This window comes from Crocodylus siamensis, chromosome 4, assembly GCF_052110815.1.
Source record: "Crocodylus siamensis isolate JL-2025a chromosome 4, ASM5211081v1, whole genome shotgun sequence".
In the NCBI taxonomy this organism is placed as follows: domain Eukaryota; kingdom Metazoa; phylum Chordata; order Crocodylia; family Crocodylidae; genus Crocodylus; species Crocodylus siamensis.
Genome location: NC_143398.1, coordinates 60,425,951 through 60,452,957, shown reverse-complemented (window position 1 = coordinate 60,452,957; position 27,007 = coordinate 60,425,951). Strand labels below are relative to the sequence as shown.

The 27,007-nt window shown below is 40.4% G+C and overlaps 1 protein-coding gene across 3 annotated transcripts in view; it reads left to right on the top strand.

Annotated features, from left to right (window-relative positions):
* Positions 1-6,653: 6,653 nt before the first annotated feature.
* LRIG3 (leucine rich repeats and immunoglobulin like domains 3) overlaps positions 6,654-27,007 on the top strand; it is a 64,349-nt gene continuing 43,995 nt past the window's right edge. For all 3 annotated transcript variants that reach the window (XM_090042414.1, XM_090042412.1, XM_090042413.1), the window contains exons 1-3: positions 6,654-6,950; positions 13,169-13,231; positions 13,333-13,407. In XM_090042414.1, the coding sequence (XP_089898540.1) occupies positions 6,745-6,950; positions 13,169-13,231; positions 13,333-13,407 (344 nt within the window). In that variant the 5' untranslated portion in view covers positions 6,654-6,744. The remainder of the gene's footprint in view (positions 6,951-13,168; positions 13,232-13,332; positions 13,408-27,007) is intronic.

Here is a 27,007-nt window from a genome sequence, read left to right as displayed (position 1 = left end):
TATTGTCCCCTTAGCTTCACTTATTCATATATAATAAAGGGCTTAGTTTATCTGTCTATCTGTAATGCTTTTGGAGCACTCTGGTTAGTGAAACAACCAAATCTGAGTGCAGAGCACTGCCATGATGGCAGGGACCGGGGGCAGCAGGCCAGTGACGCTGGAGGTAGCAGCCGCGTGGGGTGGTGGATGGCAGTGCTCTGTCCCCATCCACCACTGTCCCACTCTCCCAACCAGCCTTCTTGATGGGCAAGTGGCTAGTTTCTTCATATAGAGTTAGGCCTGAATTCTGATCAATTCCCATTGATTTCATAGCTTGGATCCAAGCTTTAGTCCATTTCTTCCGTTGTTTTTATGATATCTCCTACAGCACAATATTTATTTAACAAAAAGTTAATTATAAAATAGAGCTTGGTAGAAGAGAATGATCAGGTTTTAATTGAGGTAGCGCTTTTCTGAAACTATTTGTAATTTATTTTTATTTAAATTGATTAGGTTTCAAATTAAGTGTTTCTCATAGATTTATAAAACTAAGCTTTCTTTTTTCTTCTTTGAAGTTACATAATTGTAAATGTTGATTGTTTAATTGACCCTCCAATCATGCACTTAACTTCCCACTTAACCATATGCAAGACATGACTTGAAAAAATTAACAAACCTTACTAAATGTGGATTGCCTTAGGATGTTCAAGTTTATTTGTAATGGAGGCAAACGCTGTGTTTAGATGAATCCTATAAAAGATGAACTTTTTCTGCCTTAGGCAAAGCTTTCAGAGAGAGTTCATATGGTTTTTCTGGTTGTAATCAGTGCACTCAAATTATGCATAATTTGGTTTTCACGGTTGGGTTTTGGATCACATAGTCAAGTATAATTACTACCAAAAAGGAGACTTCCACATGTACCTTGGGACATTCACCATGGACTTATGACAAACTAGAAAGAGATTCACAATTACTAGGAAATTATTTAAGAAGATTTTATTGTTTTCCCTCATGGGCATGTAAAATTGCAATGAGTAATCATAGCAATTGCAGTAAATGGCCACTAGGTATTAGAGCTATTATAAACTAAAACTAGGATCAATTGGCATTTATATATTCAACAGGGAGAGAAAAAAATGCCCCTTTAATTACAGTCATTTCCCGTAGTAAGGTTCGTGATATGGGAATCTAGAGGACCACAATATGGATTGAAATAAAAGAGACATAAATAAATAGGGTTTTCTACCTCTGGTGTGGTTAAGGGTCTCTTGCAACACCAGAACAGGTATTTGGGGCAAGCCCCTCTAAAGCCTGCTGCAGGGTATTTTGTGTATATGAGACTTCTCCTCCCCCATTCACAGAAAAGCACATATGGATCGGAGGGTAGTAGTGGTTGCTTGTTTTTATTTTTCAACTGAAGACGTATGTGGGCTCCATTGCCCCATCCACTCTCCAGCTGTGGCCAGGAACGGAAACAATTTCATTTTTGTTATCTTCTTGTTAGAACAATTTTCCTCTGAATAGGCTGTATACACAGTCTGAGTAAATAATATGGGTCTAGGGATTTTGTCCTTTGGATTGTGACCTAAAGTACCAGTTAATAATGTTCCTTACAAATCAAGATGCACTAGTGAAAGGATCATTATGCTCTTATGATCAATGTTGTTGGCTGGTTCCGAACTATTGGAAACGATTAGACTAATATTCAGGGTAGCTGGTAATCTAAGTGTATATTGGGAAGCACAATCCCATATATATTGCCATAGAGAATACAATCTTTTGGCGGATGTGACTGGCTATTCCTTTTGCCCTTCTGACATGAATGCTAGCAGATTTAGCCATGCAGCAACAGCTTCTCATAGTGCAGTAAACATTCCTTTGAAAACTGACTAAACATTAAGTTTAATTTATATGCCTCAAACATTTATGGTTATATCAAAAGCATTATATATCAGTTGCCACAAAGTATGGTCTTGATTTAATCCAGGGCAACTATTTTACTGTATTTAAACTTGGTTCTACTTAACATTAGTAAAAATAATATCTGCCAACATCTGTCTGATTTAGATTGTCTTCTTAAAGCTAGGTTACAAGACAGCAGTATATTAATTTACTTTATTTGAAGGAGTTAATGTGGAAAAAAATACTTAAGGATGTTGTAGAAGTTAGCCTGTCTAAATTTAAAGTGCTTTTCAAGAAATGCAGTTTTGGTTTTGATCTTGCTTTTACTTTAAATAAAACTATCAAGGATCACACAAACAAACTTGAGATGTCCTAGAAAATCATTCAGCTTCCAACTAACAAGGTGAAAGTTTCACTATTCAAAGTTTTTCCCACATTTCCACCTAGCCCAGACTCTTGAACCAATTCAGTTTGATAAGGGCACAGTTTTTCAAATGGGACCTGTTACAGTAGATAGTTCTTGTTAAGGAAAAGAAAGAATCCCATTGGAACCAGGCGGCTGACAAAAGAAAGCCCCAACAACTCTCTCCTCTCTTTTATTTACTCATGAAGCAATCAAGACTGAGCAGTAAATTAATTGAAAAGAGGGAGATTCCCCCTAGCTTGAGGGGTAGGGTGCTAGCTAATTGAGACACAGCATTGTCTCAACTGGCCCTGAGGGTTTTCCAAGATAACTCCTTGTGTGAACAAATGCTCATGATCCTGTGCCCTATCTTAACAGATACAGATTTTTACAGGTTATAATATGTTTAACTAGCATTCAGGAGAAAGCAAAGTCCAAATGAACAATTTTCTTAATTTTTTAACCTTATTCAATTTATGAAGCTTCACATATTCTTAACACTTCGGCTGTATAAAGTTTCCTAAACCTGTGGATTGATTCTTTTAAATCCTGCTTAGTGACTCAGAAAATAATTAAGGCTTGTCCTCTTCAGCATTTTAAGCCCTGGTTATGCTGATTGCTTTCCTCAGTTGGGCTACTTCTTTTTCCTTTTTCACAGTTCACACTTACACAAAATACATCATTTATTGGTATGATAAAATAGGCACAAAATGTTTCGCTTTTATTTTTCTTTTGCATGTTAAAACTGACAGTTTAATGCTTCTGTTACTACTTATCTATGAGTCATTGCCCTTGCCAACACTCAAGATAAGCAGAGCTGGATTAACCCTTTATGGGGCCCTAGGTAAACAAAGGGGTGGCCCCCTACTTAATACTGTATATTTACATTACTTTTTTTCACTCAATAATTATAATATGTAAAATAAGCACAACTTCACTTAGGACCCTAGGGATGAGCCTAGTTTGCCTATATGTTAATCCAGCCCTGAAGATAAGAAAAGCTTAGTTTTCCCAAACAAGAGGCACTTAACTGTGCATTCTGGGAAATGTAGTATAATGTTATTGAGATTTTCATAATAGTGTTGCTTTTAACAACATATTTGATAATTTAGTGAAATAGTGTAAAGAGAAAAATCCTAGTCTCAGAATTCAGATTAGTGAAAAAAATATTAACCCATAGAATTAACACTGGTACGTTTAGATGTACTTGTGTCAAAGTATGGTGATGTCGCAGACCTGTATAGATCAGGGGCGGGCAACTATTTTGGGCAGAGGGCCGCTTACTGAGTTTTGGCAAGCCATTGGGGGCTGCATGACAGGCAGCCCAGGGCAGATTAATATTAATTTTCTAAATTTTTTAGAGGCCCCACAGACCAGATAGAATGGCTTGGTGGACTGCATCTGGTCCGCAGGCCACATTTTGCCCGCCTCTGGTATAGAGTATGAAACTGAGGCTCTTTGATGCTAGTGCAAGTTTTCCTATTGATTTCAATAGAAGCAGTATTCAACCAATGGTGGATGCTTTTGAAACTCCTTTCTGGCTAGCTTTTTCAGTGCACACTCCAAAAACAGCTGGATTGAGAGCATTTTTATTTAAAATGGTGTCAGCTGAACCAACTTAGTTACTGGTTATGAAATAACTTTTAGTGAATCTTAGAAAATAGTTTTGGAGAGCCATTTTAATATATTTTTGTTCCAATTACAATGACACCAGAAGCACACCAGCTAAAACCATTTCAAGTGAGTCTTTAAAAAATGGATTCTAACCTGTTTCCTGGAGTTTAGGTGGAGCTAGAAAGACTTAGTTAACAAGCAAGTCTTGGCAGTGCCCTGCATCAGACATGTGAACAAACCAAAGATGCTTAGTTGCAAAGCCGTAATCAGATCTTGAGTTGACAACTCTGTGTTCAGGTGTATGGGAGAAGTACATCATTTGCAAGGGTTCCTGAGTGCTTGGCTGTGGGAATGAGAATGGGTAGAGTCTGTGCAAATGATTAGGGCCTAAATACAGAACATGAGTGATAATGAATGTTTACTTTGAGGCATGAGAAATTGCAGTGAGCAATCATGTTCAAATGTTCAGTTAGTGAATAGGATGGGTTTATTTTGCATCCCTGCCTCATTCTACCACAGCATCCAGCTGTATATAGAGGATGAAGCAGGCATCATCTGAGGAAAAAGTAATTATGACTTAAGCATATAATTATTTTTGACCCAGCTTTGCTAGGGCTGTTCAGGAACAAGGTCAGCCCCTTGTGCAAGCTGGGACATCACAGCCTTGCTCTAACTTGTACTAACTGGTGTAATATCAGGGAGAGGTCACTAAAGCACAGTAGCATGTAAAAGGAACTAAACATCCAGGATTTTCCAGGACAGTCTGGAATGTGGTCACTGTGTCCCTGAGGACTCAAATTTGAAAAAAAGTGATCCTGGATCTGCAGCTGGCAGCATCCTGTCAAGGGACTGTGTCAGGGCACTGAAAACTATGTAGCTATGAACTGAGCAATAGTATTGACTTTTGGCTGCTAGAAAAGAGCAGGGGGCTGAGATTAAACCTTTGCACATGGCTCCCCTGATCTTGTGGCATCCACTGAGAAGAGATGACACAGCAAAGGTTGCTATTTTATTCCTTGTAGGTCAAGAAGCCTCTTTCAAGACATTGAACATATTTTTAGCTACCTTTGCAGCAGTAGGATGTTGACTGCTGTGATTCCCCCAGCTTTACCTTTAGATTAGGGTGTCATGTCCTGTATTGTGTCAGGGTTTACTAACAGGAAGACAGAAGAGGACAACAGAAAATAAATGGCAGTCCTCACTTGGTGGAGACGGATCTGGCATAGACTTTTTCAGGACTAGACCCTCTGAGGAGGGCAGTGGGTGAAGGTAGAGAGATGGGTGCGCTGTCAAGCAGTGCAAACGGCGTAACAGGTTTGTAGTGTGCTTTGAGCTGCCAAGTGAAGCACAAGAGCCACCTGGCAGAGTGTTGGAGGTGAAGATATATATGTATTTTTATTTATATATAGAGAAATAAATATTTTTGCAAAAAAAAAGGTAGTTTTACTAAGAGGTTGACCAATGGATTTGCATGGGATGGTTTGGATAGGGACAATCCTGCCTCAGGCAGGGTGCTGAACTAATTGACCCTACCAGGTCCCTTCCAACCCTGCTTCTTTATGCCTGCCTGTGATTCTGTGAGTTGGTGGTGGCAGAACTGCGTTAGCAAGTTGCTGCTCCCAGAAGAGCAGCTTAGCTTTGCCCTGTTCAGTGGCAGAGCTCATTAGCCAGGATGCAGCATTCTTTGAAAGCGGGGCAAACAGTTTCTAGTTTGGGGGACAAGGCTCTTCAGGTAGATGTGACCATGTATTAGACCAACCAGCTAGTTGGAAAAAAGTTCTTTGTAAGCTCTTTCGAGCACAAACACCCTATGTTAGGCATTGGGAAACTTGGGTGAAGTTTGAGTTCTCCAAGGTAGGAAGTTTTCTAGTTTGGGAATCGCTGTGGCTGTGGGGGGTGTGGGGGAACCTCCCAAGAGGGAGGCAGCCTAGTCAGGCCCACATGGTGCTGCAGCCAAGTCAGCTGTCCCCTGCTGCCCTCAGGCAACTGCTACAATTGCCGCTGGGCCTCAGCCAGCAACCTCTGGCTCCGGGGGCCTCCGATTTGGCTCTCCGGTGGTTTTTTAGCTGGGGGACCCTTCTTAGGCTCATGCTAAGGGCTGAGGCAGGCATGGCTGCTCCTGTGCAGGCCAAGCCAGCCCCCTTGAGCATGAACGCTGCATGTCCCTGGAGGCTGGGGGTGGGGCACAGTGGCTGCCAGCAGGCAGGGGCAGCGGTTGCATGGTGGTGGCAAGCAGGGGACTCCAGTAGGCAGCCCTAGCGGTGTCGGTGGTCAGGTGGGGAGCGCTGACCAGTGGTCGGCGACTGCTTGCAGATGCGGCCATCAGCGCTGGTGATGGAGACCGCCTTTGGACCGCCAGGGGTGTTGGTGGCAGGAGGCGGGGGGGGGGGGGTGTTTCACAGGGGGCGCACTGCCAATCTCGGGGGGCGCACATGCCCCTATGCCTGGCTGATGCCCAGGAGGGCCGAGGGAGCAGGGCTAAGCTCAAGCCCTCAGAGATGCCAAGAAGCGCAGGCTTGGTGTTGAGTTTGCTTTCACTTGTAATAAAACGATGGAAGATCACAGAGACAAACTGGAGATGTTCTAGGAAGCCGTTCAAGTCCCCACTGACGAGAGGGAGCGAGGCAGGGGGCTCCTGGGGGTGGGGGGCAACCCCCCCGCCTCAGGCCGGCTCCGGCGCTGCCCCCTCCCGCTCCTGTGACGGGGCAGGGGCAGGGGGCGGGCCCGGCCGGGCCCCGCGCTCGGAGGCGGGCGGAGGAGGGGGAAAGTTTGCGGAGCGGCGGGCAGCGCGCAGCGCCTCGCTCCTCCGCGCGGCCCCAGCAGCTCCTGCCGGGGCAGCCTGCGCCATGCGCTGCCCGTCGGGCCGCCTCCGCCTGCGCCTCGTGCCGGTGCCGGTGCCGGTGCTAGTGCTGGCGCTGTGCAGCCTGCGGGCGTGGCGCGCGGGGGCCGCGGCCTGCCCCGCGCCCTGCCGCTGCCGCGGGGACCTGCTGGACTGCAGCCGCCTGGAGCTGAGCCGGGCGCCCGAGCGGCTGCCGCCCGCGGGGGTGCAGCTGTGAGTATCCCGGCGGGGCTTCACACTTGTTGGTGGGCTTGGGGGGGGCTGCCTCTTCCCCCAACACACGCACAGGTGGCTCCTTTCCTCACCCCCACTTCCAGTGCTGCCCGAAGCCCCCGGCCCCGCGGTCCCGCCGTGCCCCCGGAGGGAGCCGGGAGCTCCTGCAAGCCGCGGGCCCCGCCTTGTGCCCTTGCTTTGGGAGAAGAGCAAGGAGGCCGGGGTCGGACACTGGCAGCTTTGCAAACAAAAGAAGCGGGGTTATTACAACTTGTTCACTCCAGAGAGAGCTGGTGGTTGGCAGTGATGTCAGGCCCGGCTTGATTTAAAAGGAAAAAAGAAAGAAAACAACACTGTAGTGGCTTGATTGGGAACTGGGAGATCATCCTCAAGCGACAAGTCTTTTTTCTTCTTTTTGGTGGGAAGTTGCCACATTGGCTAGCTGGATTCTCGGTGGTGGGCATTCAAGGGTGCTGGTCCAGAAGTGGCATGGGAGGCAAGGCTAGCTGAAGGTGATCCCTTTCATGAGGCTAGCTGTGTAGCCGGGATCTAGTTCGACAAGCGTTCAAATGCAAGATGTCCTTCCTCGGACCCATTTGAAAGCTTGCCTCGCATTGTCCCAGCTACACAGTTGGCTGAATGAAAGAGGTTGCCCTAAGAAAGACACACCACTCACTTGTGGGGGTTGGACCTGATGACCTACTGAGGTCCCTTCCAACCCTAACATCTGTGAATTTATGCCCTTCTTGATCTTGATTCTGCAAGAGCTTTGTGGGTTTAAGAAAGGTATTGTGACTACAGGAGATAATGTTCATGCTGAACAAACTTGCTGAATACTCCCGTCCTCTTAAAATGCTTCATGTAGTTTACTTGCGTGACAGATAGTTGATGGACAGATCAGTTATTGAAGTTTTCTAAAAGGAAGAAAACAATTGCCCCCATCTGGAACTATATTTACCTTTGTTCTTCATTTCTTATTACTCAAATCACTTCAGGATTAGTCTTATGAATTTTCTGTTACATCTTGAAAGCAGATAGAGATAAGCACTTTAAAGTAAACAGGAAAGCTTTCAATTAGTTGTGGCTAATTCTGCTCAATTGCCTTGTCTGGAGGTCATGCTGCTTTATTCATGAAATGTGGATGGCTGTGTTGACAACATGTGGAACTGGACATAAGAATGACTGTGAGGTGAATGGTTCCATGAATTGTGGAGGAAAGTGACAGAAAAGAAACTTTAAACTTTCCTTTTGGCTTAGTTGACGGTTACATTTTAACAACCTACTGGATCTGCTTTATATTCAATAACTTGGTGCTTCCCGGTGAATTTGGATCTCCTATTTTTTTGAGCTATTTTAAGATAAAATAAATCTTTTCACAAATTTTGCTAGATACATCTTAAAACTAAAATTACTTTACCTGACTGCTGTTTGCTAAAATCCACATTTAAGAATACAACAGATTTTAAAACCAAGGGAAATGCAGTTAATTTATATGAAACTTACTTTCTCTCTCTCTCTCTCTCTCTCTCATTTTTTAAGAGTCTTTAAACATATAACTGTTTAGTTGGTCTTATAACAGAGATCACATTTACCTTGTGACAAAGAACCTTGTCCACCCAAGTCTTAGACCAACATTGGCTACAACCAACATCCCCTTTAAATATATTGCATTTACACCAGTAATCACATGAAACTATCTTTTGACAGTTACTTTCTTGATAGACAGAAGACAAAATCACATGTTTTTTTGTTAGCACAGTAGAGGCTTTCTAATCAGAGTTCCCTTGGTAGTGTAAATTGTCCTGATATAAGTTCACATTCCTTTAAAAGAAGTGTGAGAAAATATGTTCCACTTGTATAAATAAGCATTGGGCCTCTTGTAAGAAACCCTGCTGTGATTGCTCCTTGGACAGCTGTGTCACTTGGTCTTAAGCTCCAAGGGGTCCATCTTTGTAGGTGTCACCAAACCATGTGGTCCGGCTGCTTTTGTGTAAATGTTTCTTTAGTTTGTGTCAAATATCTTAGAAGTTGAGTTCCTTTTCTCTTTCCCTCCCCTTTATGAGAGAACAGGGTAATATATATGGCATTGTCCGTTGCTTCCTGCTATTTAGTATTTGGAATTTAGATTGCAAGAGGTGTGAGATGAGGCTTTTCGGATTAACATAAAGAAAAAAAATGTTTGAGTTAATGTAGGTCACTCCAAACCGTTTGTTTAGTAGTAGTAAGCGACTGTGCATATATGGTATTCTTTTAATATTAAATATTTCACAATAGTCTTTCCTGTATGTAGACAAAGCCAATAATTTAGCCGTATAGCTTCCAAGCTATTTTGGAAGAAAGTATCCATCACGCCAAGTTCTCAAGACCTTTCTCAGGAAAAAATTCCCATATGAGTCACTAATGGGACCCGGTCCCACTATGTGGATCCCGGGACGCTAAATGAGATCAGGCCCATCTTTCTGGCCTTCCTACGTACTGCAATCTCTTCCCTTAGGCAAAAAGATGTTGACTGGTGTTAAGGACCTTCTAGTGTCAAGAAGAAATGTCTTGGCCCTAAAGGCTTTTCTCATTCAAAGTTTTTGCTGAAACAAAATGAGATGGTGAGGTAGAATGTTGGATTGGTACAAACTGTATCAGCACGAACAGCAAAATCATGCTTAAATATTTGCACTTGGGTTCTGTCTTGGCAAAGTTGAAGTTACTGCTTCAGTTACCTAATTCACTTTACCAATATAGGGGTAAAGTGCAGCGTAAAACAGGGGTGTAGGTTGTAGTCGTGCTGGTCTAAGGACGTAGGCAGATGTGTAAAACAGGAGATACTGACCAGCTTTGAGGGTCAAAGATAAGTATATAATCGTCCTTAATAGGGTCTTAGCATAATTTAATGATAGTCCACTGATAAATATTTGTAGTGCTTTGTGTAAAAATGTCTTTTAATGTTAGATTGCAGTTTACTTCTGGCATGTGTGCCCTGAGACTGAAAGAATGTTGCTTTGTTAGAATTCATGTTTCATAACTAGAAGGGGGTGGGAGGGAAAGGAGGGAAACTTGAACATTTGCCAGTGTCTTCAGTATTTTTAAATTCTCTTTGGAATTTTAGAATATGTCTTACCAGGTTCACCTAGGAACACTAAAGCTGTCAATGAGACAGAAGGGAAAATCTAAAAGATGGTTTCAACTAGTGTTTGTGTTACATCTTTAGTATTTACATTTTATAAATCCTCTAGTTCTTTACCAGAATTGCCAGAAAAAAGCCCCGTATGGTTTTCACAGCTGTTTTTCAATATTTTCCAGACTAAAACTTGAACATAGCAAGCTGATTTATGAGTCACTTTGGATCAGTGTCTTAAAACAGCTACAGCCTGGCTTTTTGTTTTTCAGCTTTCCTGATTTCTGCTGAATTAGCAGCTCTAAAGGCCCCAGTGGGATTGATTAAGAAGCTGTTGCTCGATTTGCATTTTAAAATTTGACTTGAGGCTCAGGTTTCTGAGTTCTCTAAGGAAGGAGATGATAATTATAACAAAGTATTGTAAATTAAATTAGGTTTAAAAATTTATAATTATAACAATTTGTGAAGAAGTACTCCCTCTTTGGTATTTGGCAAACTTGAGGTCCCTTCTAGCCCTACCCTTTTGTGATTCTGTACTTCATCAGATACCTAAGGTTGTGATTCTGGTTTCAAACAAAAATGATAATTGCTATGAAAGGATGTTCTTACAAATATTCAGTTAATTTTGTATGAGATGTTTTGGATAGGATGCTGCCTTTGGCAAGGGTTTGGATTTGATGACCTCTGAAGGCCCCTCCAGCCCTATTTTTCTTCCATTATATGAATATGAAAATTAGTTCTTTCAGATATAATTTCATTCATCTTAATCTAGACACTGTTTCAAAGTCACCAGTTCATTTTTCATGGCTTTTAGTATTTTGGTAGCAAAGTAACCATAGAAGAATTTTTCTTCCCCTTTGTAATGTGGTTTTAACACACTGGGAAAAATCAGGAATGGAAAACATGTAGCAATAACTTCAGTGTTGCCAGCTCCTTTTTCTAAGTGAGGGGAAAATAGATTGGTGCACTTGCAAGTTACATCTTTGTGAGATATATATTTTTAATAACAGGGGGCATGAGTTTGGGGATGTGTTAGAATTCTGTATTCAAACTTTAGTAAGAGACATGTACTTTAACTCTTTTCATTTCAAGTTTTTCCTAACTTATACATTTCACTTCTTTTTTCTTGTTTCTGAAACTGGTACTATTGAAACTGTTTCCTCATGGCTGTGGTTCACATTTTATCCAGTAGAAAAGCATAGATTTATATATGGGGGAAGCGAAAGGCCTCATCAGAGCCGAATATTTCATTCTTACCTTGCATTTGAAAATCTGATACCTAAATCAATGTGGAATATTTGGGTGTACCTATTTAAAAAGTAGGTACTGCATGGAAAATCTGTGGGTATCTACAGTGTTAAAAAACACCAAATTTTGTCTGAAACATAATGTAAGTTGTTACACTCATGGTTTCCTTGATAGACTCCAGATGGATGTGAGCTTGAGCTATGAGTGAAAGTGTCTGGCTCCAGTGTGGTGATCATGCACAGCAGTGGTTGTAATTGTAGGATTTTTATAGTTTAAGGACTCTGCCAGATTTCTTTTTCTTTTTTTCTTTTCTTTTTTTTTTTTTTACATGTTATAACTCCAGCAGAACAAATCTACTCACGTCTGTTACTGTCTGGTAGGTCCTTAGGCAAACATGTTTTAAATAAACCTTTGCAGAGTTTTTAGAAGAAATGAGGAAATGCAGGTTTTTAGCACTAATGTTGAAAACTCTTTGTTGAAATAATTGCTGATTCTTAATTCTTGTCTAATACATGAAGAAAAGTAATGCATTAGGCTCCAAAAGCCATGACTTCATAGAATTTTGGCTGTTTATTTGCATAGTTCTTATAATCCCTGTGGACCAAAGCCAAATATTGAATTAAGTTTAAGGGTAAAAAATGTCCTTACTCTCCCTTTTCCAAAGTAAAAAGTTTGATTCATATCACTGTAAAGAAACAAAACAAAACCCCCTCTTTTTGTGAACTGTCTGAACAATTTACATTTATTTTAGAATATCGTGTGGGATGCCAAATTTATATACAGGTTTCTCTTGCTTTATGCAGGTTCTGTATGTGCAAATTTGCTCCTATGCAATGACCCTTTTTATACCAAAAAATCATTGTATGTGAGGTACATTCACTCTTACATGATTGGTATGGTGGAAGCCCGCAGTCACCTGCTTTGTGTTGTGCATTGTGGGGGTGACACACACCAAAAATAGTCTCCTGTGTGGATTTGTGCTCCTCACTCATCTGCAACAAGTGTTTCTGTACTTGCCATCCCCATTATGGTAATATTCACCACCACTCTGTGCTTCTGTGTACTGTCTTGTTCTTGGTGAGTACCAACATTGTCTTGTAAAAGTGGTAGAAATGGGTCTGGGGGTCAGTACAGTCGAGGTCTTGGAACATATCTCTAGTTGTTACACTGTAAAGTCGGTTCCCTCTATGAATTTGAGTTAAGCTCCATTTTCCAGGAATGCATGTACAGCATAAAGTGAGGGAAACCTGTATCTACAATGTGCCTTACTTATGGTCAGTATTACTTTCATGTTTGTGAGAAGAGTTCAGAATCAAATAAAAGCATTGAACTATAGTTGAGGTTTCTATGTCATCTTTGCCTGTTGGGTGTAGGATTTGCAAGTTGTTTTAGATTAGCAGATGAAAATACTAAGTGACATAGGCTCAAAGGAACAGATTGTGCATCTAAAAAAAACCCCAGAAGTGCCCTTCTTTGTCCATTACTTTTCCAGTTGCAAAGCGATTACTTTAGTAAGATTTTTAAGCACCTATTTCATTGATAGTCCTGTATAATTAAAGCAAGCCAGTTGATGTTAAGACTTCTTGTGGTACTTTCTTTAAAAACATAAACAAATATCCAGTTTATAGGTTATTATTCCAAATTATTGATTGTAAGGAAGGCATTTAAAATTATTTTCCTTGTTTTGAGAAACAATGTCTCTGTGAGTTTATATTTGTTTTTGTTTGCAGAAAAACAATAACAGATGTTATACATGTAATGATTATATATTTGGGGTTGAAATTGTATTGTGACAGCTAGCAAAATATACCCAGTATTTTCTGGCAAAAATGACAGCTCATTTATTTTTGCAACCCCATAGGGATTTAAGTCATAACAGATTATCTTCAATCAATTTGAGTCACCTTCCTAATCTTCAAGAAATGTAAGTGGTTTCTCTCTTTGTGTTTAAACCTCATGTTTGAGAGACAAAGATGCACTTTTTTGTTTACATCATAACTAACCCTTTCTTTATGATGTTGGTAGAAAATTGAACAACAATGAATTGGAGACCATACCGGAGTTGGGCCCAGTCTCTGCAAATATTACTCTTCTGTCCTTGTAAGTAGACCTTGATGGCATTATGTGCATCTATAAAGTCAGTGGAAATAAGTGTATTAGAGGTTAAAGTGAAATAACTTGGAAGTATGACAGCTTGTGGCTGGAAAGCTGATTTATGGGATTTACAGCAGGTTGTTTAAAATGCGTGTAATTAAACTTAAGCCTGGTAGTTTTTGATGCTTCTCTAAGATATAAACGAAAACTGCATTTAGCATTAATTTGTCTTGTGACAGTGCCCAGAGGCCTCAACTGTAATCAGGACCTTTTTATGCTAGTCGCTGTAAAAAAATTAGTAAATAGTATACAAATTTGTAGGCTTTGAAAACAAGCTCTAGTCTGTCACTGTGGATCTTGGTTAAAATCCCAACTTCACCCTGAAGTTAGTGGCAAAACTGTGTTGAATTCAGGGCAACAAGTATTTCATCCCTTAATTTTAGGATTCTAGACTACTAGATTATATATCATGTCCAGTACTTGTACTACAATGTGTTTGTTTTGTGGTGTGTATGTGCATGTGTACTTCCAGTGATTGCAGATAGTGCCTGTAGAGGGTTTTTTGTATTAATGTATAACTGTAAGAAACCCACCTTAAACTTAAAATGTAACACCATGATCAAAGCCACAATTTGTACATTCAGTAAAAGCAGATAGAGTTAAACAAGGAGTATAATACTCAAAAGAGATCATGTAATTTTTCATTTTAATCAGAAAATTGTGTAGCCGTCGTTCCTTTGGATTGGATTTAAAATCTATTTCTGTTTGTGGTTGTGTGTGTGTCTCTCTCTCTCTGAAATGTATATTATGAAGATACTAAAAATAGTAGTAAAAACTGTCAAATCCTAAAGTGGAAAAAAACAAGTTTTTTCATGTGTGGGGTTTTACCAGAAGAATTTTTAAATGTTTATACCTCATATTTAGCTCTCTGGTCAAATGTTACCCTAAGTACAAATTGTAAGTTGCCTTTCCAGGAAAGAAGACCGATGGGTTAAAACAATACAGTAAATTTTGGGAAGCTGTTCAATTAATTAAATTGATCACTAGTCAATTGCTCACATTTGGTGATTTATAGGGGTTTGTTTTTACTTTAGGCCTAGGTCACCTAAGTCAGCTGGTGCAGCCGCTATGTCTGCAGTGTTCTGTTTGAATAAGAACTAAGTGACATTTGATACTGATGTAGTTTTTACAGATCAAAATCAGAAAAGAATGAAAGAAAAAAGCAGATGGTGTCTGACAAATAACTACTGAATTTAAAAACATTATCTACTTCTACATTATGTTAGTGCTTACAGTTTTTTTCAGTGGCCTAATATTATGTTGCTTAAGCACTATTTTGATCTCAGAGATTTTGCTATTGAGCTGCCATCTTTGTAAAAGGGTGTATTTACATGTATAAAACATTGGAATAGATGTTAAGTTAAGAATTTGTCCTAAAGTCTCCCCCTTCCTTCACGTGGTAACTTTAGTACAGAAGAACCTTAAATTATCCCTCTGCAGCTGTGAAAAGAAATATTTTTGGTAAAAATATTTTTGATAAATCTAGCACTAGCTGGGTTATTTGTCCCATACCCATGGTTCTCTAGTTTACATTCATTTACCCAGCTGACAAAACATGCAGAAAACTTCTTATTAGATTTGGACTATGTCTATATATTGGAAATGTTCTTCTTTATAGTTTTTAGGAGGTACTTAAAACACTTCCAAAAAGTTAAGGCACAAATCAGCTGGTTGGGAGCCAACTTGCTGTCCATGCCAGGCCTCTGTATGACATCAGGGGATTTCTGAGTATGTACGGTTAAGTGCAGTTAAGGTTACTAATGTTTCACACCTGTATTATGACCACTGTAGAGAATTGTTTGTGATCAGAAATGGAAGAGCCCTATTTACTTACCCATTGTATTCCATTTCAAAAGTAATATTAATTCCTAAGGCATGCAGTGTAGTGCTCAGTTCAGATGGATCATTGGAATAGAAAGCTAGAGACTGGTACACCATGGTTTGGGAAAACAGATCATCTTCTGGTGTGCTCACGGGTTCCCTTTCAAATGATACCTAACACACTTGAAACTGTTAATAGCACAAAGGCCACAATTTAATTAAAAAAAAAAAAAAAGAAAGAAATATAAACTTTGATCATAGCAGCCTGACAGTACAGGCAGTCCTTTACTTACAGCATTTCGAGTTACATTGTTTTGCACTTGCAACGTTTATAGATCGACACCCTGTTTTGACTTTACATCAGTTTCGACTTTACAGTGCTTGATCTGATCCGATGCCACCCCAGCGAACAAGTTCGCTGCATCACTCATCTTCCTGTAGAACATCAGTCCAAACTTCCTTGGACACTTTCTTTAAGAAAGCAGCCAAGACTCCAGAAAAACCTGCAGCCAAGACTCCCGAAAAGACTCCAGCCAAGAACCCTTCAAAAAGTCTAACCAAGAGCCCTTCAAAAAGTCCAGCCAAGTCACCTCAAAGAAGTCCTTCCAAATCAATATGATTCCTATTTACAATATAAATACATTAATGTAGCTATATTACTCATCTATGATTGACTGAGTATGAAATCCTGGGGTATTTTTGGTGAAAATAGGGTATCGGGCCTTGGTTCAGGAACCAATCCCCCATTTATAACATTGCTTCTTATGAGAAAATGGGTTCCGAATTGCAACATTTTGACTTAAGATGCAGTTTTCAGGATCCAATTGTGTCGTAAGGCCGAGGACTGCTTGTAGTATAAAAGTATGCACAGCACACGTTCCCTTGCCTCAACCCTGGCCTAGCAAATATCACCAAAATTTTAATGTAATGAAAGTGAACTCAGATTTGTTTTATGATTTAAATTTTTCTTTCAGTCATGGAAGTTAACCTTTTTTGGACTCAGAATGAGTTAATATGTTACCTAAATTATTTGAAGAGAACAGTTACAAAATAATGCTCTGAAATTCTTTGGAACCACTCATTAGGAAATAACTGTACTTAAAACATTATTCTGATCAACTTCTACAAAATCCTAAGCTTTTATGAAAAAGGGAAGCTGTGAAATCCTCTCAAAGTCAACCATGGTTTCCTTGTTGCATCTTTTTTTGTTCTAAATGCAGAGAAAGAACGTGAAGTTAATATAGTGAGAATTGATGATTACACTTTCTCCAAGGCACATTTGCATTTTCATTGCTATTTTGGAGTTAGAAGCTTTGTCCAGCATATCTTTTAGGAATGTAGTGGAAAGTGTCTGCCTGTTCTCCTCTCTTCCTTGATAGTTTGTTTCTCCAGTAGTCAAGAATTTTTTCCTAGATAGTGAAAACTACTTCTTCCCATTGACTTTTATTATAGTTACATATCCTTAACATTTTCTCTCTCCTGTTAGAAAGTTTTCCGCATTTCAGGATAAATGACACTGAAAGTATATCTATGCAGCCTCTAGGTGAAAGAATCTACCCTGCAAGTCTATGCAGTTTTTGCTCAGGATGCTCCACCATTGATAAAATATTTCTGATCAAACAACTGCAAGAGAAGTGTAGAGAAAAACAAATGCCACTGTACATAACCTTCATCAATCTGACAGATGCGTACTATACAGTCAACAGACAGGGCCTTTTTACTGTTCTGGAGAAAATGGGTTGTCCCCCCAAACTGTGAACAACATTTGTGCATTACATCAAGGTATGCATACAATTGTAGTGTATGAAAACAACGAGTCAAATTCCTTGAACATCAACAATGGGGTGAAACAGGGATGTGTCTTAGCGCCCCCCCACCCCCACCAGAGTAGATGGAGGTGTGTTCAGCACTGCAAGGTTTAAAATAAAAACTAAGGTGAAAGAACTGGTTCTGAGAGATTTCCTGTTTGCAGATGACACAGCCTTGGTTGCCCACAGTGCATCATTCCTGAAAAATCTATTTGGGCAGATTTTCTGAATCATGCAAGAGTTTTGGGTTGGCAGTTAGTCTCAAGACTGTGATAATGTACCAAGGGGTGAAACAACCAAACCTGACATCACTCTGGAAGATAAATCTCTTAGTGTTATTCACAGTTTTAGCTACGTGGATTCTGTGATCAGCAGTAATCTTGACCTTCAGACTGAACTGACTAATAGAATTGGAAAAGCAGCTAAGAATTTTGGATGGTTACGGAAGTTTGCATGAAATAACAGGAATCTATCAGCTAAGGTAAAGAAATCTGTGAGACTTGTATACTTAATCCTTGCTTTATGGTTCAGAAACATGGACTACAAATGCTAGGCATATTGAGAGACTGAACAGCTTCCATATGAGATGTCTGTGTAAGATCCTGAAAATAAAGTGGGAAGACCAAATACCAAACATTAGAGGTACTGGAGCATGCAGGACTGACACACTTAGAAACCACTATCAAGAAGAATAGGTTGCAATGGATTGGCCATGTCAGGAGAATGGGAGAAGACTGTATCCCCAAAAATGTTTTGTATAGCAAGATTCAAGATGGCTCCAGAAAGCAGGTTACTTTTTGTGCCAGTACCACGATGTGTGGAAAAAATGATACAAAGTCGTTCAGCATTAATGTAGAAAGCTGGGAGGAGCATGCAGAATCCAGTCCAACCTGGAGGGAACATCTGGCTCTAGGTTCAGCTCAGCATGAAATTGCTCTGATCCAGAAGATGGAAGCAAAGTGAGAAAGAAGAAAGCAGCATGCTGTAAATTTGGATTCCAACTAGGACAACATCTGTGAAACTTTTTACAAGCTGTGTCACTCTCAAATTGGATTTGTCAGCAGCAAATTAATTGAGCAACTGACTAGACCTCTTATGTGTACACCATGATCCAGAGGATCAGTGGCTCTCTACTACTATATGCTCAGAATATATTGTTTAGATTTCTTAGCTGTAAATGAGCCAGCTTGGATACTGGAAGTGGTATAACTGCAGTAGCCCTTCATGAGTTGAGAAGCTGCAGTACTTCTAGTACCCAGGTTAGCTTGCTTATCTTTCCAAGGCACTATGTTGTATAGTGTAGATGGAATGTTTCTCCTGCAAGCAGGTATGATATGAAGGCTGTATGAGTAATGTACCTTAACTTATCCTGAACATGTGACTGCTGATGGGAGACCTGAAATGTCCAGGAAACATGCTTGTGGAATAACGGACCCCCTCTGCTACTCTGTTAACGTTCCTCAGAAATGTTTGAGGGAAACACTCAGCAGAAGCCATCATTAGTGTTATTTATAGTTTCAGGTTTTCTTTTTGCAATAATGACCTTTGTTTTAAAACAGAAATAGACTTCTCTAACTTATTCTAGTTTGGCTTCACCCTTACAGTATTTTCTTTAAGGGTTGTGGGGGGGAAGAGGAAAAGGGGGAGAAAGAAGCTCTATATGAGTTTGACCCCAGTTCCTTGTAGACTTGGTCCATTTGCCCGAATATAATGCTCACTTCTAGTCATATAAACTTAATAAACTTTTTTTGGGGGGGGAATACTAGATTTAAAAACTGAATCACCACAAATATTTACTCTGGCTATACATAGTAATGGTGTCTTATTTAGCTCCCCTTAGAACTCAAATATTTTAGATGTTTCCTTATTTTGCATTCCTCAAATAGTTGTAAAACCAGTTACAATTAACATGGGGCTGTTTTTAAAGCTTATGATAGTTCCATGTTACAAAATTTTGCAGTTTTGGGAGATAAACAAGTCATTTTTTCATTACTTCTAGGTCTGTTAATTGCCTACTTATTTTTGTATTTGGGTTAGAAGTGAATGCAATATGTCCAACGGGTAGAGAAGCAGGTTTGTGTGTGTGTGTGGTTTTTGTTTGGGTTGGGGGGAGGTGGTGGTGATTCGACCAACTGTGCAGTTTGGAAAGATTTAGACAAGCTTTAGGGCATTTGTACATGTTTGTGTTGCAGTGCTGGGCACTTCTTAAAAGCACCCAGTGCTGCGGCTCATGCATTTGTATAAACAGCGAAATGTGTGTCAGCACTGAGAAAATGGCGGAGGCAGCGGTGCGCTTTTGAACTAAAACACATCAAAGGTGTTTAATTCAAAAGTGCACTGCTATTTTCTGTGTGCTGACGCACATTTTGTCGCATATGTAACTGCATGCACAAAAAGGTATGTGTTTAAATGCCCTTAGGCACAAAGCGCCTTTCTTCAGTCGAGTGCTTTGTGCCTGAAGAACTTGCTGGACATCTCCTCCCAACTATACAATTGGTCCAATAAAAAATATTGCCCCTAACAAGCCTTGCTTCTCATGTTTTCCTTGACCGTCATGGCTGGCTACCACAGTATTCCATCCTTACTACAACACAGAAAGGCATTTATCTTTTAATGTAATTTGAACAAGTTTTATTTTGAGTCTGTTAAGGCTGCTTTTGCTGGTTTCAGTCCTGCATGGCACCCTAGCTTGTATTGAACTGGTGATGCTATATTAACTCAATGAATCTGTTGTATGTTTAATGAGAAGAGACTTGATCAGTGCCTTTTAAGGCCTGTCTTCACTGTACATTTTACATGAGTTACCTCAAATGCTGCCAGACTCGAGCATTTTTGTATGTGAACAAGATTTAACTTGATTGAGGGAGTGCTATTACGTTGAGCTTGTTGGTATGAAAGCTGGTGTAGACTAAACAGCAGTTTTCAACCTTATTTTGGTCATGCTTCCCTTTACCTGCAAAATATTCTTGTTCATAGCCCCTGTATGTATTTGCATGTTCATTTCTTCAGAGTGTCAACACAGATGTCAGCAGTGTCATTGCTCACTGTACATTGTCCGATCAGAAGCTCCACTGCTGTTAGTAAAATTTAGGCATGTATTCTGTGATGAAGTGCCGCATAACCTTGGGAGTATACGTAGCTTAATTTGAAAATGGCTGGACTAAACCTTGAGGGCACACTTTAGAGTGAGGATGCAGGTTAGTAACACCTGAGTGCTGTCTTGTAATTCATAATTTATGCCCAGGAAGAACTGACAAGTTCCCACAAAGTACGAGCAAGTAATACATAGAGTAGCCAAGCTTAGTGCAGTAAAATCTTACCCTCAGAAGTTTTGGTGCCAAATATAGCACTAGTGTGGACAAAGCAAATAAGGCTAATTCTATAGTAAAGAAACAAGTAGAATCTTACATGGTTAATGTTTTAATTCTTTCTCCTGTCCCAAGTGCAGTATGAAATTAAGCCACAAAAACGTGCATGCATTCAACTTTCAAAAATCATCTGACCACTGTCCTTCGTAGTGCACTGTTATGTTTCAGAGGAGCTTTGTGGTTTGTGACGCTTACTTACATTTGTCTAACCACTTTAATTCCAAACCCCTAAAGTATATTTGAGAATAGTTGCAGCTATCTCTGGACTGATATATGAAACTGTTCTAGTATACTGCATCATTACAAAGCACTTTAGCAAAGGAAGAGAAATAGATTTCATCCAATATGATGGAAGCTAGGTAGTGGGGAAATTCTACTCGGCATATAATTAGACCTTAGTGCCAACCTGTAACTGCAAGACCATTGTGAAGGGTACCATAAAAGGTACCATATAATGTTTAATTACCTTAGCTGATTAGGGCCTTTGATATTACCATATTAACATGTTAAAGAAGATTATTGTTCTTCAGTTTCAGTATTTCATCATAAAAAGAGCCACCTGTTGAACTGCAAACACTTCTGTAATGTCCCTTTCAAAGATGCCTAAATATTGGCAAAATGGATCCTACTTAACTAATGGGCTCATGTAAAAATATAGATCTAAGTATAGGTATCTTATGACCTCACACAAATAATGGAGGCTGCTGGAGAACATTAATTTTTGTGCTCCAGCCAAATCACTGTTCACAAGCTTCATATGGTTGCCAAGCAGTTTAAATACAGCTCCTGAAGGAAGTCATCTAATGAGAAATTATTGTGTGAGCTTGCTTGCTGGGTTCAGATCGCTGACACTGGGGGTATGAGTATCTCTGCCACTTTTTTGTAACCTGTAGCTCTCAGCTGGGGCAAGATTTTGGTTTGCAGTTAGAAGGCTTAGCAAGTTGTCTGCCTCTGGTGCATAGGTCTTAGTCTCTCTCAGCCTCTGTGAGTGACTTTTCTGAATTGTTTTAAGTAACTTGCCATCATCACAGAAACTATACTTCTGTGTTGAAGCACTTCTGTGCATTTGCTTTATTGGATCTTTCTTGCTGTCTTTTCCCTTTGCTCAATTAATTCAGACTTCAGTCATCAACAAGATCTCTTTATTCTTATCTGGTTTACACATTCAACAAAGATATAGATGCAGTCGGCTCACCAAAATGTAATAAAATTCTGTTTACGCTACCTGATGAAGCAATGGTTTCTTGGGATGTTTAACCCAGCCTTCCTGACCAAAGCTGTAGACTTCTGTATGTTAAACACAACAGACCATGATCAGGCAATCGAGACCCAAGGGCAGAACATTTCAATCTCTCCACAATTGTGGGGACTCCCATATTGACAATGGTAATTTAATGTTCACTTGAATGCTGCATGGTAATTTAATGTTCACTTGAATATGAAATTGCCAATTTCAAGTATACTAAAATTTGGGTGTTAATGTTTCCTCACAGATGTCAACATTATGGAAATACTGAAGATGGTTTATGATGATCAATGGTGTCAAACATATGGCTTGCTAGCCAGATCCAGCCTACAGAAGTAGGGCATCTGGTCCACAGGGCTTTTCACAGGCTGGATAACCCGCTACCAGATTTAGCCCATGGGGCTGCCAGAACCACTATATTGGTAGGGGTCAAAATCCATAATGCTTTATTGAATATTTCAGAATACCTTATTTCTCATGTACTCCATGCCTTGGAATATAATGTGCGCCTTGTTTTTGAAAGGCAAACTGGAAAAAAATGCTTATGCCTACATAGAGCAAGGGCAGAGTCTAATCTTCAGCTCATTCACCCTTCCTTTCCTGCTAAACTAAAGCTGAAACTCTAGCTTCTGATAAAATCTGGTCTCAGGGGTGAATTTCTAATTTTTAAATTTGCTGAAGAGTTTCCAGAGCTGTGAAATGGGAGAAGAGAGACCAGGAGCACCTAGCAGAGACATGCATGGTAGGAGGCGTGATTGTGGGATTGTTCATTAGATCCAGTCATGCCTTATTGCTGGTATAGGGGGAGCCTGATCCTGAACTCCTCCTGCATCAGCAAAAGGAAGGTTCCTATGGCTGGGAGCCCCTTTTGCTGATGGGGCTTCCAGCTGCAGGGACCATGTGCAGCTAAGACTGAGAGTCCCACACCTGAGGGAGCTCTCAGTCCTGGCTGCACCCCATGTGGGCATGTGGCTCAGCCAAGTCGAGGAGTCCCCTCAGGTATGGGACTTTTGGTCCTGGGCATAGGGCACAGCAGGACTTGGAGCCCTATCTGCTGTGGGATTCTTAACCCCCACAACCAAGGGATGCTGATGTAATCTCCCAGCTGTTGGGGTGTGTGGAGTGCCCTGCAGCTTGGAAATAGCAATGGCTGGGAGATCACAGCAGCTACAATCTCCAAGCCGCTGCTTTGTGTACCCCCACACCTGGGTGTGATGTGCTCCTCAGCAGCTGGGAGATTCTAGCAGCTGTGGTCTTTTACATGTGCAGATTAAAGCAGGATAAAACCAGCTATTGATATTTTTGAACAATAACACTATCTGGTTGCACCCTTTTTTAGACATGTAGTTAATTTGCATGTGTAGCTGGTGTAAATTTATTCCATAATTAACAAGGTAATTGCACAATAAATATAACATGTAGATCGTGGACTATTGCTGAGTGGGTGGGAAGTGTCCTGGTGGCCGATTAGCCGATAGCCGAGCTTGGAAGTGTCGGTGGTGAAACCAGAAGTGCCACAAAGGGACTGATGAGTACCCCTTAGAGGGCCCGGCCAGTGCCCTCTCCCCCAGGCTGGCACCCAGGAACATACCCCCCTTCTAGGCCCCCCCATTAGTATGCTACTGGTAGTGGAGGCTTATTGATAAGACCTCTGGAATGAAAAACAATGAGCCATTAAGTCAAGTGACTTGCTCAGCTGCTTGAATAGTAATGCAACAACTGTTGCACTGTAGAGCAGGCAGCACAGTGGGATGGTTTTTTTCCAAGACAAAAATCAGCTTCCTGACTTAATCTATGCACCTCAATTTTGGGGGGCTGATTTTCAGTGAAATGTGTTTGTCTATATGAGAAGATACAGTAATTAAAAGGTAGCAGTCAGTGGTTTTGGAGAACCTGAAAGTCTTGACATATTCAGGTATTAAGAAAGCATGCCTGAATACCTTAATTTATGGCTGGATTTAGAGCATCAAAATTATGTGAAAAAAACTAGAATTATATGCTGAGACCCAAAATAACAAGCCTTTCATAACCACAGCCACAGATTACAACATATAATGTCCATTTTATTGTCCTTAGGGATAAAGAAAACCACACATGCTGAATTTGCTTTGCATATAGCTTGAAAGACTATCGCTGTAAAATAGCTCAGTAATGGAATAGTGAAATCCCTCAATAATGAAACTTGGGATTTTCCATTTCCTTGCAGAAGGTTGTGGTTTTTTATTTTTGTTTTTGTTTTTAATCTTTCAGAGGATTAATGTTAACAGAGCAAACTAGGTTAGATGAGATAATTATTGTACTGTAGTTTGTATTTACCATTGTAAAGGTTCAGCTGTACCACGCACAAACATGAACAGAGTTCAGTTTAACTGAAGCTGTTTAACTAAAAAATATGAAGTTCTTACAAATAGATTGTATGATCTAGATCAGGGTGACAAATTCAAATGAGCTGGCAGGCCATATTCCCTGGCATCAGCTGGAGGGGGAGGGAGTCATTCAATTTATAGGCTTCTTGGGTCTGAACCAGAGCCATTGGGCTTCTTGTTGTGGCTATCAGAGCTACTGTGTTAAGATGGCAAGCAACCAGGGTGTTAATGCTGCTGATCATGCTTTCCCCCTCCCCCACCCTTTTCCCAATTACTGATTTATTTGGCAACAGTAATGAAGAACTAGGATTTCAGCCGTGGGTAAGTGAGCAGAGCAAGTGTTAGACTCTGCGGGTTAGACTCTGCCCTTGCTCTATGCAGGCATAAGCATTTTTTTTTCCAATTTGCCTTTCAAAAACAAGGCGCACATTATATTCCAAGGCATGGAGTACATGAGAAATAAGGTATTCTGAAATATTCAATAAAGCATTATGGGTTTTGACCCCTACCAATATAGTGGTTCTGGCAGCCCCATGGGCTAAATCTGGTAGCGGGTTATCCAGCCTGTGAAAAGCCCTGTGGACCAGATGCCCTACTTCTGTAGGCTGGATCTGGCTAGCAAGCCATATGTTTGACACCATTGATCATCATAAACCATCTTCAGTATTTCCATAATGTTGACATCTGTGAGGAAACATTAACACCCAAATTTTAGTATACTTGAAATTGGCAATTTCATATTCAAGTGAACATTAAATTACCATGCACTGGTCAATATGGGAGTCCCCACAATTGTGGAGAGATTGAAATGTTCTGCCCTTGAGTCTTGTTAGTTATGCCAGAAAAGAACATGCTTTTGACAGTGTTCTTGAGCCATGTTCTTGTTGAGCAGCATTTAGGAGCAATTAATTCTAAGTTTAGTGATGGTCCATTCAATCCTGAGTGTAGTGATGGCCAAAACCACTGCCATTACTGATAAAAGGTCTCATGATGTGGCTGGTTGCTTAATAATCACTAAACTGAAACCACAATGTCATTTTTCAGAATGTCTTCAGGTAGCCTTCAAACTGTAATGACTTTCTGTCAGTAAATCCTGGGTTTAGATGCATGATCTGGAGGTGAAATATTGTCAAACATGCACATCTACACACAGTAATGAGACAATGTTCAGTATTAAAAAGAGAAACTGAAAAAAAAATCTTACGTACTCTAGAGAGCAGTACCCTTAAAATAGGACCTTTAGGTTGTTAATACATGTACTCCAGGAGGTTGCTTTAATTAGTGCAGCTCTGAGAGCCACACTAATTAAAAGTGCTCGGTGTCTCACATGTACCAACGTCCCCACACTGAAAAATGGTGGTGGGGCGCCTTTAACTAAAGCTCATTCAACAAACTTTAAAGCGCCCCACCACCATTTTTCAGCGTGGGGATGCCGATACTCATGACACTGGAGGCTGCTGGAGAACATTAATTTCTGTGCTCTAGCCAAATCACTGTTCACAAGCCTCATATGGTTGCCAAGCAGTTTAAATACAGCTCCTGAAGAAAGTTATCTAATGAGAAATTATTGTGTGAGCTTGCTTGCTGGGTTCAGATCGCTGACACTGGGGGTATGAGTATATCTGCCACTTTTTTTATATCCTGTAGCTCTCAGTTGGGGCAAGATTTTGGTTTGCAGTTAGAAGGCTTAGCAAGTTGTCTGCCTCTGGTGCATAGGTCTTAGTCTCTCTCAGCCTCTGTGAGTGACTTTTCTGAATTGTTTTAAGTAACTTGCCATCATCACAGAAACTATACTTCTGTGTTGAAGCACTTCTATGCTTTTGCTTTATTGGATCTTTCTTGCTGTCTTTTCCCTTTGCTCAATTAATTCAGACTTCAGTCATCAACAAGATCTCTTTATTCTTATCTGGTTTACACATTCAACAAAGATATAGATGCAATCGGCTCACCAAAATGTAATAAAATTCTGTTTACACTACCTGATGAAGCAATGGTTTCTTGGGATGTTTAACCCAGTCTTCCTGACCAAAGCTGTAGACTTCTGTATGTTAAACGCAACAGACCATGATCAAGCAATCATTTTCTACTGGGAAGTCATTTCTTTCCTGGTAGAAACCAGAAGTAAGGAGATTTTTTTTCTCCTGGAACAAAAAAAAAAAAATCACCATTCAGGTAGAAGAATAACCTGAATTTAATCAGAGAGGAGCAACAACCACCAACTGCTCCCTGGCTACTTCTCACTTGTGAGTACCCCAGTTGAGAGCCTGGCATGGGTTTGCCCTTTTTTCCACTTGGTTCCTGGGCACTGAGTGTCAAGTGAAGGGAGTGACATTTTGAATCCCTTTCCTGCCTCTCACTCTGGTGTCCCAGTGTGAGAAGTGGGCAGGGTTTGCCTTGCTGCTCTCCCGCCTTGGAAGTAGAGAATTAGAGCAGCCAGTGTTTTCCCCAAACCGGGATCTCAGTCCCAGGAAGGCATGACAAGTAGGTGAGAGGGGGCTGTTGCAGAAAAGAAAGTCCTTATTCCAGAATAATTTTTAGTGGTGGAAATATTCCAGCACTTAAAATGAACTTTGTACACAGCCATTATTCCCTCTAGAATGAATGAGTCTTTGATACCTGTAACCAGCCATCCAGTCTAAAAAAGTATTTTTACTCTGAGTTCTTGAAAAGAAATTAACACTTAAGTCAAAGAGGAAATCTTCTATCTACAATCTATGTTAAATGTAGATTTAAATGATGATTAAATCTGTGCTTAAACAAAAAAGTGTGATGTATGTCTAAAGATTCATACGTCTATTCATATTTTAATAGCTTTCATTTTTCCTGCCAAAATGAATATTGAGGGCCAGGTACTGTTTTCCTTACGAAGTAGTATGAGATCATCCACATAACTTCCTTGAGGATTAATAGACTAGTTACTGTCTTGCAGGGTGGAAA